General features: G+C 45.8%; 1 protein-coding gene across 5 annotated transcripts in view; it reads right to left on the reverse strand.

Moving 5' to 3' along the window:
* The window catches only part of ST6GAL1 (ST6 beta-galactoside alpha-2,6-sialyltransferase 1), a 239412-nt gene that overhangs the window by 131769 nt on the left and 87806 nt on the right, over nucleotides 1-19837 (reverse strand). For all 5 annotated transcript variants that reach the window (XM_029615815.1, XM_029615814.1, XM_029615810.1 and 2 more), the window contains one exon: nucleotides 854-1551. In XM_029615815.1, coding sequence (XP_029471675.1) covers nucleotides 854-1511 — 658 coding nt within the window. In that variant the 5' untranslated portion in view covers nucleotides 1512-1551. The remainder of the gene's footprint in view (nucleotides 1-853; nucleotides 1552-19837) is intronic.

Raw genomic sequence — 19837 nt, forward strand, 5'->3', positions numbered from 1 at the left:
TTTTTGGTGCACTCTCTTCCATAGGGAGGGCAATTTGATAAAAAAAAAAAAAAAAAGGTTTATTGGTGCTGTGGGGCTGAAAAGGGTGGATAAAGAACCAGGGATAAATGAATCCTAACTAGTAACCTACAACCTCCATTCATTACCCCCCAAGACTAGGACAGGTAGGGTTTTCTTCTGTTACAGCTTCTTCCCTTCCTTACCAGCAATTCCTTTTACTTGAGAGGGGCATTACACTTATTAAAAGGGAACTCCTGGTGGTGATGGTGGAGGTCATCACAGGGCCTGTGAGCTCATGCACTGGCTAAAACAAACACTCTGTACTAATTTTGTCTCTTGCTGTTGCCATGGCCAGAAGGTTTCCAACCTGGAAGTCCCAGGTGCTCAGGAAAATGAGATGGAGGACCAAGGAGGGGCTGGAGGAGCTCAGACAAAAGAGAGAGGGTGAGAGAGGTAGCTGGCTGCTGCTGGGTATGAGGGAAGTGTTCTAGAGAAAATGGGTGAGGGGGGGGGGGAGAGGGGAGAGATAGGAAACAAAATCGGGGGCCCAAGTGCTGCTTGCAGGGAAGGTGAGAATTAGCGTGTGCATGCTGGGTGCTACTGGAGAGGAAGAGTAAGGAAAAAGAAAGATGATGCTGAGTTACTGGACAAGGAGAAGGGGTGTTGCTGGGCAGAAAAGGAGGTGGCAGGTATTGCTGTGCAAGGAGTAGGGAGGAGAAAGAAGAGACTGAGAAATGCTGGGCATGGGGTAAAACAGGAAGGATGCAGAGATCTTGTTTATGTCCTGTGCTACAATAACTGTTCACTGTGCAAAAGAATAGTTTAAAAGACAAATGCAAATGTTAACACAAACCTATTTCACGTCCAAGTCCTGATGACTTTATGGATCCTGCAGATGTTACAATAGCACAACGTCCCAGCTGCCTCACTTCCTCACGAAGGCTTTTCTTGGGTAGATATTTCTTCCAATCAGATTCTTTGGAGGGGATATCTGTCCCCTGAAGCATTTTCACTTCCACCTTTGTTTTCAGCTCACACAGCAGTTCCTTAGCACTCAGTTTATTGATCTGTTTTTTACCACGAAAGGTCACGTTATAGGTGTTCATTTTTAAATAATTATTACGGACATTTTGGAGTCGAATTATGAGATTCTTAGATGAGCTGTTTTCATTCCAAACATTATAGTTATGCTTTCGGTTTTTAAATTCAAGAATAAACTTTTCAGCTGTTGAGAATGTGCTGCTTTTTGCTTGCTCATGCTCTCTTACATTTGCAGGTCCTGCATCCTGGATTGTCTCTGTGGCATCTTTTTTCCTGGATGCTTTGAATACAGAAATGTTCCACTGCAGCAGATTGCTTGGAAACACAATACTTTCCTCAATCCTTAGACCTTCTGCGTCCAAAGGAACATGAATGCCTTTTCTAGTTTCATTCCACAAACAAATGGTCAAAAGGACAAAGAGAGTGCAGAGCACATAGATGCATTTTTTCAATGTGTTTATGTGGACCATAGTGTGCTATATGAGTCAGCAAAGGAGCAGAGTAGTAATTCTGAAAGAAAAAGAAATTATGAAAAATATATATTTCAATCTTTCTGAAAAATTGTCTCCCTTTCTGCCTGAATCTATTATTGAACTGTGCATTTCTTTGTTATAAAATCAATAGTAATTATCTGATTGATATTATTATGTATTGACCACTTCCGGCTCTCACTTCATATAGTATATTTCTTTAAAAGGACAACAAAATCCAAGGCAAACTCCTTAAAATTAGCCAAAATACCTTTGTTATAATCAAAAGTCCCAACTCCCTAAAAGTCCATTATTTATTTTTATTAGTCACCTGCTAGGCGAAGTACAAAATACATATTCACAATAAAATCAAAACAAAAAAAAATAAGAAATTACATCATTACAACATAAATCATCCCAGGAGTAATAAATAATCAGCTTGAGACATATTACAAATTCATGAAAATGCTTGTTGGAAAAGAGGTCTTCAGCAGAGACTTGAAAGTTTTGTCACATTTGTAAGATGAAGACTCAGAGTGTTCCAGAATATTGGTGTGGAGATGACAGAAAGCAAAATTGCTTACCTTGTAATAGGTGTTATCCCAGGACATCAGGATGTAGTCCTCACATATGGGTGACGTCACTGAACGGAGCCCAGGCGGGAAAGCTTTCTGTCAGTTTCTAGAAACTTTTGACTGGCCCTGTGAGGCCACTAAGCATGCCCAGCATGCTATGATATTCTATGCCACAGGTGTCTCTCTTCAGTCTGTTATATAGCATAAAGCGTTAGCAAAAATAAAATAATAAAGGTATGAGGCCCAACTCCGCGGGGTGGCAGGTGAGTTCTGTGAGGACTATATCCTGCTGTCCTGGGATAACACCTATTACAAGGTAAGCAATTTTGCTTTATCCCAGGACAAGCAGGATGCTAGTCCTCTCATATGGGTGAATAGCGAGCTAGAGGCTGAGTCATGTTGTATTGTGGCAACAGTGAAGTATTGTTGTTGAATGAGTCATCCAAAGATCACAGAACATTGGATGTAGAAGGAGTTGGGATTAAACTGGAAACAAGTTCTTTAAGACAGATTGTCCGTAGGCTGAATCTTGTCTTCCTTCTTTGTCCAAGCAGTAGTGGGCTGCAAAAGTGTGAAGAGAACTCCATGTTGCTGCTTTGCATATGTCTAGAATTGGCACTGGACGAAAATGTGCTACTGATGTTGACATTGCTCTTACTGAATGTGCCTTTACTCGCCCTTGAAGAGGAAGGCCTGCTTGTTCATAGCAGAACTTAATGCAATCTGCTATCCAATTGGATAGGATATGTTTACCCACTGCTTTACCCGGTTTGTTTGGATCATAAGAAACAAAAAGCTGAGTGGATTTCCTATGGACTGAAGTACGGTTTAAGTAGAAAGCGAGTGTACGCTTACAGTCCAGGGTGTGTAGGGCTGTTTCCCCTTGATGGGCATGAGGCCTTGGAAAGAATGTGGGTAAATTTATTGATTGGTTCAAGTGGAATTCCGTAACCACCTTGGGAAGGAATTTTGGATGGGTACGGAGAACCACTCTGTCATATAGGAACTTTGTATAAGGTTCGTATGTAACAAGTGCTTGTAACTCACTAACTCTTCTAGCTAAAGTAATGGCTATGAGGAACATAGTCTTCCATGTGAGAAATTTAAGATTACAAGAGTCAATGGGTTCAAAGGGAGACTGCATGAGTCTTGTTAGTACCAAATTCAGGTCCCAGCTTGGGACGGGTTTTCGAATTGGTGGTTTAAGGTGAGTTAGAGCTCTCATAAATCTACTTACGAGAGGATGTGTGGATATAGGTGCATCTCCTATCTTGTCATGGTAAGCAGAGATTGCACTTAAATGTACTCTTACAGATGAAGTCTGGAGTCCAGAGTCTGAAAGATGGTATAAATAGTCCAGTAGAGAAGTTGTGGGGCAAGTGAAAGGATTTATATCTTTTGCTGAGCACCACAAAGTGAATCTCTTCCATTTAGAAGAATAGTTTTTTCGTGTGGAAGGTTTATGTGAAGCTATAAGCACTTGAGATATATGGGATGAAAGATTGAGTGGTTGTAAGATCAAGCTTTCAACATTCATGCTGTCAGGGATAGGGACTGAAGGTTGGGATGGTGCAACCGGCCCTGATCCTGAGTTATGAGAGTGGGAGCTACTCCCAGACGAATTGGATCCCTGACTGAGAGGTTTAGGAGTGTGGGAAACCATACTTGTCAAAGCCAATGTGGGGCTATGAGTATCATGGTCCCTTTGTCTTGCTGTAGCTTCACTAGAGTTTTGGTTATGAGCGGTATTGGAGGATACGCATATAGTAGGCCTGAGTTCCAAGGGCGAGCAAAAGCGTCCTTGGCTGGTTGATGGTTCTGTTTGTGTAGAGAACAGAACTTGTCCACTTTGTGATTCAGATGTGAAGCAAAGAGGTCTATTGTTGGTTGATCCCAACGCTGAAATATCCTGGTTGCTACTGCAGTGTCCAGGGACCATTCGTGTGGTTGGAATTGACGACTGAGTCGATCCGCCACTACGTTGTGTATGCCTGCCAGATAAGTGGCTCGGAGGAACATTGAATGATTCAGGGCCCAGCCCCAAATTTGTGCAGCTTCTTGACAAAGGAGATACGAGCCCATACCTCCCTGTTTGTTGATGTACCACATGGCAACTGTGTTGTCTGTTTGGATGAGAACAGTCTTGTGTGAAAGGCAGTCCTGGAATGCATGCAGTGCATAATGTATTGCTCGAAGCTCCAGAAAATTGATTTGATATGTCGCTTTGAGTTTTGTCCATGTCCCTTGAGTATGGAGATTGTCTACATGAGCTCCCCATCCCAAGGTGGATGCATCTGTAGTTAAAGTAATCTCTGGGACTGGTTGTTGGAAAGGTAGGCCTTTGCACAGGTTGTCTTTGTTGGTCCACCAAAGTAGAGATGATCTTAGTTGGTGGGTCACTTGAATTGGATAGTGAAGTGGTTGAATGGCTTGAATCCATTGTGACCTTAAAGTCCATTGGGTAACTCGCATGGCTAGCCTTGCCATAGGAGTAACATGAACTGTGGAGGCCATGTGACCCAGCAGTATGAGAAACTGATGAGCTGTGGTTTGTGTCATTAAGGAAATGGACTTTGCTAGTAGAATGAAGGCCTCTGCTCGTTCTATAGGTAGAACGGCCTTTACTAGATCTGTGTTCAACTCTGCTCCTATGAATTGAAGTAGATGAGTTGGAGTAAGATGGGATTTTTTATAATTGATGAGAAACCCCATGGAGTGAAGTAGAGTAATTGTCCGGTTGAGAGAAGTTATTGCTCCTTTTTGAGATGGACTCTTTATGAGCCAGTCGTCTAGATATGGAAAAACATGGACACCTTCTTTGTGCCTCTTTCCTTTTCACTTCCCACTGTGACACACAGCCTGAGGGAGAACGAGATAGAGCGGGAGAGAGACACACAGCCTGAGAGAGAGCGTGAGAGACACCAACCGAGAGAAACTAAGAAACACGCTCCTGCAGAGAATGTTCTTCTCAGTCACAAACTGAACTACGTGCAACGGGACCATCTTCCTCACTATCTCCTCCTTCCACTATCACTCATCACGGACACTCGCCACGCGGTGAGCAACTCAAAGTGCTTTATACTCTGTGCTTCATCCCTGTTTACTATTTTGTACCCTATTGTCACTAACTGTAACTTGCTGATATTCAGATTGTTGAAATTGCTGATTCAGATCGCTGCTCTGCATATCTTCTACTATTCCATAGTGCACCCATCCCATCTACTCTACTCCCTGTTCACCCCCACTTATCCCCCTGCACCTCCCTTCCTACCTGACTATTAAGGTACCAACTATTCCTACCTATTCCTACTATTCCTACCTGACTATTAAGGTACCACTTATCCCCCTGCACCTCCCTTCCTACCTGACTATTAAAGTACCAACATGGCTGCTTACCCAATCCCTCGCATCCATCACCCTCTCTCCAGACTACCTCCCCCCTCCCCCCGCCGCAAATCCCTTATCCCCATCCTCACCTCACCTCTGACTCAATGCCTCGGTCTTATCACCCTCTCCATTATACTCATGAATGCGCAATCCATATCCAAAAAGACACTAATCCTCAATGACCTACTTGCGGACTGCACTCCAGACATTTGTGCAGTCACTGAAACATGGCTCAAAGAATCAGATACCGTCCTCATAAACCAACTCCTATCCTCCCTCTATGACATCTTCCCCATCCACCGACCTAAAAAAAGAGGAGGAGGACCTCCTAGCAGCTAAGAAACACCTTAACCTTAAACCCATCAGCATAGCCGCCCCACCCAAACTCAAAATAGGTCTCTTTAAGGCTGCTACCCTGCAAATCTGTCTAGTTTATGCCCCTCCTACCATCCTTGAGTCCAACCCCTCCCCCCTAATTGAATTTGTTGTGGAATGGATAAAAACAGATACCCCATCCATCATCCTTGGAGATTTTAATCTTCATGTTGACTCACTCCCCCCCACTGCATCATGCGAAACTTTCATTCAATCGCTCCTTGCCATAGGCTTCCGACAAATTATAGCATCTCCAACTCACAAAGCTGGTCATACGTTGGACCTGATGTTTATTAACTCCAGCTTCCAGACCACCAACTCATCCACCTGCACCCCAGTGCCTTGGTCCGACCACTACCTCATTGAAAGCCGACTCGCCATAAAGAAACCCCTCCCAATTAACCATCCTGCTCACACCATCATATCCAGAAAAACTTGCCCCAGCGATGAATTAACTGACGCATTAGCCTCTTCCCTACCAAGACTAATCTGCTCAGACCCAGACACAGCCTGAACATCCTGGCATAGCCTCACAGAAGACATTGCCAACAAGCTATGCCCACTCTCCCAACGAATCATAAACACCGCAGCGAAACCCTCCAAGCCCTGGTACACCCAAGAGCTAAAAACCCTAAAATGCAATCTCAGACAAAAAGAGAGAAAATGGCACAAGGACCCAACCCCACAACATTCCTCCAGCTACAAAACAGCCTTACACATATACAGACTGTCTACCCTCAAACACAAGCAAGACTTCTATGGCAAAAAAATCCATGACTATAAATTCAACCCTAAAGTTATTTTCTCCTATGTCGCTAGCCTCACCACCCCTATCCCTCCTACCATTCCAGATTCTGAGGCTGCGGCTAAATGTGAAGAACTGGCCAACTACTTCCAAAATAAAATCTCCAACCTGCTCTCCAGATTTCCTCCCACCAATCCCTGTCCCCCCACTAACCCACCCTCGATCCCCTCTCCTTCCCAACCTTCAATGGCCACAATTGACCTTACCTCCTCTAAAGAAATCATAAGCCTCCTTCGAAAACTTAAGCCAGCCTCTCACCCCAACGACACCATCCCCACCAAAGCTCTAATAGCCATCCCCAACAGCATAGCCAGCACCATAGAAGATATTATCAACTGCTCCTTCACCCATGGGATAGTCCCAGATCCCCTCAAACACGCTGTTGTCAAACCCCTCCTCAAGAAACCCTCCCTAGACCCGAAAGACCCCTCCAACTTCCGCCCCATTTCCAACCTCCTTTATCTCCAAACTAATGGAAAAGGTGGTTAATTCACAACTCATTGACTACCTTGAAAACCATGATATCCTCCATGTTTCCCAATTTGGATTCAGGAAACACTTTAATACCGAATCCTTACTCCTCTCCCTTACTGACTATCTCCTCAGAGGTTTGGGACAAGGCCACAGCTACCTCCTCGCCCTTCTCGATATTTCAGCGGCCTTTGACACCATCAGCCACCACCACCTCCTGACACGGCTAGAAAGCATCGGCATCTCAGGAATAGCTCTCGCCTGGTTCAAATCCTCTCTCTCTAACAGAAAGTTCTCTGTTAAAATTGGAAAAAACCTATCTGCCTCATACCCCCTACAACAAGGAGTCCCGCAAGGCTCATCACTTTCTTCTACCCTCTTCAATGTTTACCTCACCCCTCTCTGCCACCTCCTCTCCGACCTTAAACTCAAATTCTATCTTTATGCTGATGATGTACAGATCATCATTCCCATTCACAACTCTATATCTGATGCCCTGGAGCACTGGGAAAATTGCCTTGCAGCCATCAACGCCCTCCTCACCAACCTTCAGCTTGCACTCAACACAAACAAAACGGAACTCCTCCACATCTCCTCGCATCCCCCTGACCTCCTGCCTAACAACCCTAAACTTAACCTCCTCACAGCTCAACCCTCCGTTAGGGACTGAGTCCTTCTCAATCCCAATCTTAGTATGAAACCTCACATCAATTCTATCCTCAAAGCTGGTTTCTTCAAACTCAATGTTCTAAAGAAACTCAGACCCCTGCTTTACACCCATGACCTCCGCACAGTGATTCAAGCCACCCTCACCTCCAAACTAGATTACTGTAATGCCCTCCTCTTAGGGCTCCCCTTGTCTTCGATAAAACCCCTTCAACTATTGCAAAATGCTACTGCAAGACTCATCACTAACACACGCAAACATGACCATATTACCCCCATCCTCAAGGATTTACATTGGCTCCCCATCCTGTCCCGTATACACTACAAAACTTTAGAGATGTGAATCGTGTCCTCGATCGTCTTAACGATCAATTTTGGCTGGGAGGGGGAGGGAATCGTATCGTCGCCGTTTGGGTGTTTAGAGTATCGTGAAAATCGTTAAAATTGTGAACCGGCACACTAAAACCCCCTAAAACCCACCCCCGACCCTTTAAATTAAATCCCCCACCCTCCCAAACCCCCCCCCCCCCAATACCTTAAATTACCTGGGGGTCCAGCAGCGGTCCGTAGCTAAATCGGGGGAAGGGGGAGGGCAGGAAAACCGGCACACTAAAACACTCTAAAACCCACCCCCGACCCTTTAAATTAAATCCCCCACCCTCCCGAACCCCCCCCCCCAAATGCCTTAAATTACCTGGGGGTCCAGCGGCGGTCCGTAGCTAAATCGGGGGAAGGGGGAGGGCAGGAAAACCGGCACACTAAAACACCCTAAAACCCACCCCCGACCCTTTAAATTATATCCGTACGGAAAATGGTGCCAGCCATATGCGTATGATCTTTCAGCTGTTGTACCGCCTCTTGAATTTTATCTCCAAAGAGATTGTCCCCAAGACAGGGAAGGTCAACAAGCTTATCTTGGACCTCAAGCCTGAGGTCAGATGCTTTGAGCCAAGCCCACGGTGAGCAGTGATTCCTGCTGCTGCTGTTCTTGAAGCAGTTTCAAAGTTATCATACACTGCTCTTACTTCGTGTTTCCCTGCTTCAAGACCTTTCGATATGATTGCTTGAGCAGGCTCTTGAAATTGTGTGGGTAAGGAAGTGATGTATTGTTCCATCTCTTTCCAGAGATTTCTCTGGTGTTGAGTTATGTAGAGCTGATATGCAGATATTTTTGTACTCAGCATGGAACTCTGGTAAATTTTCTTACCCATTGTGTCCAGGAACCTGTGCTCCCTGCCTGGTGGGTTGGAGGAATGTGGGCGCACACACTTAGATTTTTTCTGTGCTGATTCTACAACAACAGACTGGTGTGGCAATTGCTGTTTTTGGTACCCTGGAGCTGGTTGAACAATGTAGGTGGTTTCCACTCTTTTGTTTACTGCAGGGATTGAAGCTGGGTGTTCCCAGATTCTCTTCTGAAGATCCAGTAAGACTTCATGTACAGGTACTGCTAATAGCTGTTTGGGTGGATCCACAAACTGTAACACTTCAAGCGTTTGTGCTCTTTTGTCCTCCTCGGCAGTCAACTTAAATGGAATAGAATCAGACATAGTTTGTATGAATGTTGAGAAGGAAAGATCTTCTGGGGGTGACTTCTTCCTTCTGTCAGGTGAAGAAGGGTTAGACATGAACTCCTCTGAAGAAAATTGAGAGGGTTCATCATCCCAGGAGTCTTCTGAATCTTCCCTATAAGTTGACTGGGTTGTTGGTGCTGGTGGGACATGAAGACCTGAAGGCCCAGGCTGAGGATCATCGATGAAAGTTTCTGCAGATGTTCTTGGGGTGATAGGTGGTAAGTTGTCGATGACATTCTGGTACCTTTGTAGGAGGCGACAGTAAAAAGCCTCATCTTGTATTTCTGTAGGTTGATCCGTGGTGGCAGGGATGCTGTCGATGGAATCATCGATGGAATGTGAAATAACATCGATGTAGATTGTGTTTGGAGCCTCGGTGTTGTGGTGATGAATCCCGTCGAGGATCTTGGAAGGAAAGATATTGTAGTCATCGGTGTTATCACCGGCATCGATGTTGTAGGAAAAAACATCGGCATCGATACTGAGGATGTAGATATCGGCATCGATGAGAGAGTCATCGGCATCGATGAGAGAGTCATCAGCATCGATGCTGGAGGCATCGGCATCGATACTGAGGTCGGCATCGACAGGCCTGTCGGAATTTGTTGCTCCTGTAGAGCTTGTAAGACAGCTTGTCTAATAAGTGTAGACAATTCTGGCTGTAAAGATACCGATGGTGTATGCGGTGGCGGTGCCGCGATGTCCATCGATGACGTCGTAGGTATTGGTGACTGTGAAGGCCCAACCACCGACGTATCTTGATGTTTAGGCCTCTTTGGCATCGACTCATCCTGGGACACCGATGCGGACGATGATCAATGTCGATGGAGATGTTTGATTTTGGAACAGTCTGTCAACTTTGCGGAGATCACAGATGATGGCGAGGACGGACGGTCACCGGAGCCATCCGGACGCGGTTTCTTTAGTAAAACTCTCTTGGTTGCTCCCGCCGGAGACGACCTGGGTGCTTTTGAGGGAGAAGGGATTAGCTGAAGAGAAAATAGGTGTTCCATCTTCTCTTGCCTGGCTTTTCTTCCCTTGACTGTCATTTCTGCACATTTGGTACATGTACTGACATTGTGTTGTTCCCCAAGGCACAGTACACACTCCAAATGCGGATCGGTGATTGACATATTTCGGTTACATACCGGACATTTTTTGAAACTGGTCGCCATTTTCGATCGACGGCCGTCAATGAAAACGAATGTGTGTGTAAAAACGTTTCAGCCGAAAATTATTACAAGACAGTACTCACCAGCCAGCGAGGCAGAGATTCCCCCGTGACAGAGAATATTTTGAGAAATTGACTTTTCAGTCAAAAAGAGATTCCCAACTGAGGGATATCAGTCCGCGGTGCGAACGGCAGCGCAGAAAAGTGAAGACTGAAGAGAGACACCTGTGGCAGAGAATATCATAGCATGCTGGGCATGCTCAGTGGCCTCACCGGGCCAGTCAAAAGTTTCTAGAAACTTTGACAGAAAGCTTTCCTGCCTGGGCTCCATGGGTTCAGTGACGTCACCCATATGTGAGGACTAGCATCCTGCTTGTCCTGGGATAAAAGGCCCTCTCATGAGTCTCAGGGTGACCTTGTGGTTTGAGGGGAAGTCCAGAAGCCCCCTACTCATATGAACACAGAACAGGTAGAGGATCATATAAATCTAATATTAAATTCATCCATAGTAAGAAATCAAGGCTCAAAAAGCTTATAGACCAAAAGTAACATTTTATAATTTACTTGCTACACCACTAGTAGCCACTACAACTCGGCTAAAACCGGTGAGAAGTGATCTCTAATACTTCTTCCAGTAATTAGCTGAACAATGACATTTTGAAGCACCTGAAGTGCTTGGTGAGGCCTCACCTGGAGTACTGTGTTCAGTTCTGGAGACCGTATCTACAAAGAGACAGAGACAAGATGGAAGCGGTACAGAGAAGGGCGACCAGAAAGGTGGAGGGTCTTCATCGGATGTCATACGAGGAGAGATTGAAGAATCTGAATATGTACACCCTGGAGGAAAGGAGGAGCAGGGGTGATATGATTCAGACCTTCAGATACTTGAAAAACTTTAACGATCCAAAGACAATGACAAACCTTTTCCGCCAGAAAAAAGTCAGCAGAACCAGGGGTCACGAGCTGAGGCTCCAGGGAGGAAGACTAAGAACCAATGTCAGGAAGTATTTCTTCACGGAAAGGGTGGTGGATGCTTGGAACGCCCTTCCGGAGGAAGTGATGAAGTCCAAAACTGTAAAGGACTTCAAAGGGGCTTGGGATAAACACTGTGGATCCATAAAGTCTAGAGGGCGTGAATAAAGTGGAGGCAGCAAAACACTGCACGGAGCGGCAGTAGCCACAGAGGCATTCAAACACTGCACGGAGCGGCAGTAGCCACAGAGGCATTCACGGAGCGGGATGCCAGTGGCCAGTAGTTATTGTTCCACCTTCACGGAGCGGAAGGATGGAGGGCTGCTATCTCCAAAAAAAATAAAAACAAAAAAACAAAAAAATAATAACAGGGGTGGGTAAGAGTATGGGGTAAGGGTGTGGCCTGCTTGTTACAGCAGTTGCTACCCCTAATTGAGCTGGATGTCACTTGGATGCAGATACGGCGCTGCTCTCTAAATTGGTGGTGGGGTGGAGGGGAATTAGGGCTGGAGGGTACTGGAAGCCAATAGTAACTGGTGGGAGAGAGAAAAGGGGAAATAAAAATGGATAAAGTGCGTAGCTTTGGTCTTCGTCTGCCGTCATTTCTATGTTTCTATGTTTAAGCGCACAATCTGGCAGACCAATATACATCTAATTATAGTAGTCAAGCAAAGGTAGTATAATCACTGACTGAAACTTATAAGGTTCTAACAGAGATTTTAAGCCTCTGAGTATCTGCAGTTTAAAAAAGCTGGATCATATAACTGACAATTTGAAATTGAAAAGAGTGATCAGAGTTAATAAGGAGCCCAAGGCTCTTCACACAGGAGGCAAGCTATATAGTATTGTACTCAATGTTTATCATTATAGACAGAGATAGAGGGATTGCGAGAGAACTATCATCTCTGTTTTTCAGGGTTAATTTATTGTAGGCCAACAAAATACTTGATGGTATTGAGGCAAATTGACATGGATTCAGCAGTCTCTCTCCCAGAAGGATGAAAAACTGAATATCATCCACAGGCCTGGCAGCACCAGGTGTGCAAACCATGTAACTGCATGGGGCGGCACACTCAGTGGGGCGGTGCAGGGAGAGGCCCAAGTTACCACTGGTGGACCCGTTCCCACTGGCAATGGAAGAAATGAAGGCCCGTGGTACCACCAGTCAGCTCAGGTCCACCGGCAGAAGAAAATGTCACTTCCAGGTACTCCTCCTCTTTCCTGCCTACGCAGCTCTGGAAGAAAAACGTTGCCAGAGTCATGCAGGCAGGAAGGGGGAGGAGCATCATGGCCGCTGCAGAAGAGCAGCAGCGTGTGTGTCAGGCGCAGTGGTCCGAGAAGAGAAGGCCTGGCAACAGGGCCACCGCAAAACCCACCTCGTGGCAGCCTGAGAAGAGGAAGCCCAGCAGCAGGGCCACTGTGGATCCCACCTCTCAGCAGCCCAAGAAGATCAGGGCCACCGTAGAGCCCATCCTGCAGCAACCCACAAAGTGGAGGCCAAGAGATGAAAGTGAGGGTGAGGCCCTGTAGAATGTGTGTGTGAGTGAGAGGGAGAGAGAGAGCTTGTATGATCAGAGAAACAGTATGTGAGAGCCTCTGTGTGTGTGTGAGAGAGAAAGAGCATGTGAGAATGAGAGCCTGTTTTTGTGTGTGAGTGAGACAGCATTTGAAAGAACATTTTAGAGTGAGAGCTGTGTGTGTGAGTCTGCATGTGAGTGTGAGAGCTTGGGTATGGTGAGAGAGTTCAGAAAAAGAGACCCTGTAAAAGGAACAGGCAAAACACCAAGAAAAGGAAGGTGGGAAAAAAAGCCTGTGACCAACTGATTAGAAAACTAAGATCAGACAGCAATGGTAAAAAAAACAAACAAAACAAAAAAACTATCATTTTTAGTAGTGATTGGAAGCCTGCCTCGTGTGTCTGTGCACACATACATGGCATGGAAGCCTTCCTGGGATGGACAGGGAGTGTGTGTGTGAGAATGGGAGCATGTCTGGGATGGATGTGGATGTGGATGTGGATGTGTGTGTGTGTGTGTGTGTGTGAGTGTGTGAGTGTGTGAGAGAGAGAGAGAATGGAAGCTGCCTAGGGCCAGGATTCATCAAACTATCACAAGCGATAGGAAGAGGGGCGTGTTTTATGGTAATAGCCTATCGCAAAGTGTTAGCACTTCACATAGGTATTACCACAAAGTGCGATAACTTTTTTGCACTTTGCAGTAAGTATCACAATGCCTACCGAGAGAGAGAGGTGGAGTCTCTACCTGGGTAACATCAAGCTAGGTTGAGAGAACATTGTACAAATCTCATCTTTCTGTGAGTTTCCTCACTCCGAAGGACATCAAATCTTCACAAGAGTGTACTGTTCTGTTCGTATGTCTCACTCTGAATGTCAAAGTGGCCCCTAACTACTACACTAATACCTAAACCTCACCTAGAGTAACTAGGTGGGCCTCATATTTATCTCTATATATATCTATATATCTATATAGATATAAACGCAGAAGCCCTCACTGACTCATCACTAAATTCTCCCATTTTCCGAGTATCTAGAAGGCTGAAACTTGGCTCTGTCATTCCCTATCATGTCCTTGGAAAAACTAACCATTTCTCACTTTCCTACATTTGATGGTTCGTTCCAGCCATCGAACGCAACACCCCGCCAGGGTCATGTCGGGGGTCACCAAAAAAAATGTTGAGTACTCCTTTTCGGCTCCACTACTTGCAACATGTATACGATAGAGTGGCAAAAGCGAGGTCTTCCCCACATCCACATCCTCCTATGGCTGCAAGATCAGATCAAACCGGACCTCATTGATCAGGTGATCATTGCAGAGATTCCTGACCCTGAAGTTGACCCGCTACTCCACCAAATTGTTAAGTCAACGATGCTTCATGGACTGTCTGGACTCCAAAACAGAAACTCCCCTTGCATGGTAAGCGGATCCTGCAGTAAGAAGTACCCCTGTCGCTCATCAAAGAAACAGGAGATGATGGATACCCCTAGTACCGACGGCGGCCACACAGTCACCATCCACGGAGTCGAACTAGACAACAGATGGGTGGTCCCTTGCAACCGTGTAACTCTCCCAAATCTTCCATGCTCATATTAATGTCGAGTTTTGAAATTCTGTAAAAATCAATCAAGTACATCTGTAAATACGTCAACAAGGGCAATGACCAGGCCGTATTTGCCCTGAAGAAACAACATGATGAGGTATCATGGTATGAGACAGGGCATTACATCAGCAGCTCTGAAGCAGCCTGGCGCATATTAGGGCAGATTTTTAAAAAGTAGGTGCATGTACTTTTGTTCACGCACCCAGCGCAAACAAGAGTACGCTGGACTTTAATAGATACACGCATAGCCGCACATATCTTTTAAAATCCGGGGTTGGTGCGCTCAAGGCTGCGCAAAATCGGCAGCCTGTGCGCACCGAGCCACGCAGCCTGCCTCTGTTCCCTCCGAGGCCGCTCCGATTTCGGAGCGGCCTCGGAGGGAACTTTCTTTCCGGAACCCCCCACATTCTTTTTCCTTCCCCTGACTAACCCGCCCCCGGCACTAACTAATTTCCCCCCTATCTTTATTTCAAAAGTTATGCCTGCCCGAGGCAGGCGTAACTTGCTCATGCGCGTGTGCGGGCCGGCTGCCAGCGCGCCATGTTCCGGTCCGGAGGCTGGTCCGGAGGCCGCGGCCATGCCCCTCAGAATGCCCCTGATGATGCATGCCGAGACATGCCCCCGACACGCCCCCCCCCCCCCAGGAAAGCCCCGGGACTTATGTGCATCCTGGGGTTTGCGTGCGCCGCCGAGCCTATGCAACATAGGCTCGGCATGCACAGGGGATGGAAGGGGCAGCTTTTCAGGGGTTACTTATTAAAATCATCCATTGTACCTGAAGACTGGAGGATAGCAAATGTAACCACAATATTTAAAAAGGGCTCCAGGGGCGATCCGGGAAACTAGAGACCGGTTAGCCTGACTTCAGTGCCAGGAAAAATAGTGGAAAGTGTTCTAAACATCAAAATCATAAAACATATAGAAAGACATGGTTTAATGGAACAAAGTCAGCATGGCTTTACCCAGGGCAAGTCTTGCCTCACAAATCTGCTTCACTTTTTTGAAGGAGTTAATAAACATGTGGATAAAGGTGAACCGGTAGATATAGTATACTTGGATTTTCAGAAGGCGTTTGACAAAGTTCCTCATGAGAGGCTTCTAGGAAAAGTAAAAAGTCATGGGATAGGTGGCGATGTCCTTTCGTGGATTACAAACTGGCTAAAAGACAGAAAACAGAGAGTAGGATTAAATGGGCAATTTTCTCAGTGGAAGGGAGTGGACAGTGGTGTGCCTCAGGGATCTGTATTGGGACCCTTACTGTTCAATATATTTATAAATGATCTGGAAAGAAATAAGACGAGTGAGATAATCAAATTTGCAGATGACACAAAATTGTTCAGAGTAGTTAAATCACAAGCAGATTATGATAAATTGCAGGAAGACCTTGTGAGACTGGAAAATTGGGCATCCAAATGGCAGATGAAATTTAATGTGGATAAGTGCAAGGTGATGCATATAGGGAAAAATAACCCATGCTATAATTACACAATGTTGGGTTCCATATTAGGTGCTACAACCCAAGAAAGAGATCTAGGTGTCATAGTGGATAACACATTGAAATCGTCGGTGCAGTGTGCTGCGGCAGTCAAAAAAGCAAACAGAATGTTGGGAATTATTAGAAAAGGAATGGTGAATAAAACAGAAAATGTCATAATGCCTCTGTATCGCTCCATGGTGAGACCGCACCTTGAATACTGTGTACAATTCTGGTCGCCGCATCTCAAAAAGGATATAATTGCGATGGAGAAGGTACAGAGAAGGGCTACCAAAATGATAAGTGGAATGGAACAACTCCCCTATGAGGAAAGACTAAAGAGGTTAGGACTTTTCAGCTTGGAGAAGAGACGACTGAGGGGTGGATATGATAGAGGTGTTTAAAATCATGAGAGGTCTAGAACGGGTAGATGTGAATCGGTTATTTACTCTTTCGGATAGTAGAAAGACTAGGGGGCACTCCATGAAGTTAGCATGGGGCACATTTAAAACTAATCGGAGAAAGTTCTTTTTTACTCAACGCACAATTAAACTCTGGAATTTGTTGCCAGAGAATGTGGTTAGTGCAGTTAGTATAGCTGTGTTTAAAAAAGGATTGGATAAGTTCTTGGAGGAGAAGTCCATTACCTGCTATTAAGTTCACTTAGAGAATAGCCACTGCCATTAGTAATGGTTACATGGAATAGACTTAGTTTTTGGGTACTTGCCAGGTTCTTATGGCCTGGATTGGCCACTGTTGGAAACAGGATACTGGGCTTGATGGACCCTTGGTCTGACCCAGTATGGCATTTTCTTATGTTCTTATCCCTTTGAAAATCTGCCCCATTCTGTTTCTCTATTCATGAATGCTTTCCCCCAGTCATTCATCTGGAGAACGGCCAGAGGATTTACTTCACAGCTGACAACGCTGTAGAAAAAGTACACAATCTTCCCCAAACAATCCTCTTGGAGTTCTTTGATCTTTGCACACTGGATGATTTTGCCAAACAGCTCCTGTACTCTGAGGTTCCAGCCTACTATGTTTGGAAAAATAACCAATTTGTTAGGAAGAAACAGGGACAGCGCGCACCAGGCTACCCAGGAGTGAAAAAGGACCAAGTCCTCAGCAGAGTGTACTCAGTCCACCCAAACAATTCAGAGTGCTATCATCTCAGACTCTTGCTTCATGAGGTCAGAGGGCCCACATCCTTTCAATATCTTAAAACTGTCGCTGGTGTGCTACAACCCACATTCCAGTCTGCCTGTCGAGCCCTCGGTCTGTTAGAAGATGATACGCACTGGGACAATACTCTCCAGGAAGCTGCACTCTCACATTCACCACCTAGAATCTGTCAGCTCTTCGCTATTATGTTGGTGTTCTGTCAAATGGCAAACCCCTTACCACTATGGGAAAAACATGACGATAGTCTTTCAGAGGCAGCTGCAGAGGGAATCTCTCCAAGATGATGTCCAAGAACAGTCGTCCATAATCTATAACAAATGCCTCACCTTCCTTCAGGATTGTGTACTGGCTATAGGAAGTCAACTTCTTCACAAGTACAACTTGCCTGCGCCATCACACGAACACACTGCAGCTAACCCCGACTATTTCAGAGAACTGGCTTATAACATCTGCGATCTGGCCAAGACAGTCGCCGAAAATGAGCCAAGGTTGAATACCAAGCAGAGGAACATCTATCATGAAGTCATGACCAGCGTTCACTGTCAAAGTAGCTTAATCTTTTTCCTAGACACTCCAGAAGGTACTGGTAAAACATTCCTCATCAACCTGTTGCTTGCCAGGGTACAAAAAGACTCAAACATTGCCATTGCTGTGGCTTCTTCTGGTTCCAGCAGCGACGCTTCTGGAAGGTGGACAAATGGCACACTCTGCCTTCAAGCTTCCTCTTAATCTCAACACCGAAACACCTCTGTGCAACATCTCCAATCAGAGCAACATGACGCAGGTACTCAGACAGTGTGGGATGAGTGCACCATGGCCCACAGAGGCAGCATCGAGGCTCTCCATAGGACACTCCCAAACATCCGAAACAGCAGCCTCATGGGAAGGTTGACAGTACTGCTCACCGAGGACTTCAGACAGACTCAGCCAGTTGTTCCTCAGGGGACCCGTGCCAATTAAGTTAAAGCCTCTTTCAAGTCCTCTTACCTATGGCCCACAGTGAAAGTCCTGTCCTTGAGAGTGAACATGAGGGTGCACCTGACAGGCGACATCAAGGCAGGAGAGTTTTCATGCCTTCTTTTGAATATAGGAGATGGTACACTCCATGAACAAGATGGCAAAGTAAAACTGCCGGCAAATCTATGTCACCTGGTCACAGATTTGAAAATTCTTACAGAAAAGGTATACCCGGATCTTCAAAACATCCACATGAAAGACACATTGTGGTTTAGAGAGAGGGCAATTTTAACTTCTACAAATGACACAATATCAATGACACACTCCTGCAGGCGTTCACCTCAGAAACAAAAACATAAGTCTGTGAACTCGGTCGGTGAAGTCAACGACGCGGTACATTACCCTGTAGAGTTCCTGCACAGTCTCAACCCTCCAGGCATTCCTCAGAACAATCTCATTTTGAAGGTCGGCGCACCAATTATGTTACTAAGAAATCTACAGTCACCAAAACTCTGCAATGGCACCAGACTTCAAGTCAAGTCCCTCCACAGAAATGTCATTGAAGCAATCATTTTCACAGGTTGTGGACGAAGGAAACAGTTTTCATCCCTCGCATCTGCCTTATACCATCAGACGTACCCTTTCAATTTAAAGGCCTGCAGTTCCCGGTCAGAGTGTGCTTCGTGATGACTATTAACAAATCTCAGGGCCAGACTCTCAAGGTCATTGGTGTTGACTTGAGGCACCACTGCTTCTCACTCGGCCAGATATACGTGGCCTGCTCTAGAGTAAGCTCAGCTGATAGCCTCATCATACTGTAGCCAGAGGGGTGCACAGCAAACGTTGTATACAAAGAAATCATTACGTCGTGACAGGCAACTCACAGTACATTCATTCCACATATTTATTTCACATTTTTTTTTAATTACCACTAACCTCACTCTTCATTTTTCCGTGATAGGGTTGTCACCCATATGTGAGGACTAGCATCCTGCTTGTCCTGTGATAATAACATGTTCATTTTAAATATACAAACTCCAAAGCCCTCACTCACTCAAAAGAATTACTTTTCAACTTGCGTGAAATAAACTCACACGTTTCTATCAACTTCTCCACCGTAGCGAAGCATGGGTATTCTGCCAATAGAGGTATAAATACCTAACTACTATAAGGCCCTTATAGCTAGGCTCTCTCTGGCTCTCTCTCTCAACACCTGTGGGTTTGTGGTGTTTAAGAAAGAGAAGAAAGTTTGTGCATCCCTTTCCCACTAATGTTGCGCCTGGAGGTGGACCCTTGACCTAGTGCAGGATTGGTAGGCTCCCTGGTCAGACCCAGAGAGCACCTGCCACCAGGAGGTGGAGCACAGAAGGAGACAGAGGCTAGCTGGAGCTTCACCTCTGGCAGCCCAAGGTCCCCCAGGGTTGAGCCCTTGGAGACCCGGGCCGCCTCGCAGGATCTCCCGGAGAGATAGTTCACAGGTGCCCACCAGGATCAAGGGTGTGCGGTCGATGTCAAGACTAGAAGTCCAAGGTGCCGAGGTACTGGAAGTGCCTGGGCTGACTAGGAACCAAAGGAATTTTCGGTGAGATGGAGTGATGGC

This window comes from Rhinatrema bivittatum, chromosome 9, assembly GCF_901001135.1.
Source record: "Rhinatrema bivittatum chromosome 9, aRhiBiv1.1, whole genome shotgun sequence".
Taxonomy (NCBI): Eukaryota; Metazoa; Chordata; class Amphibia; order Gymnophiona; family Rhinatrematidae; genus Rhinatrema; species Rhinatrema bivittatum.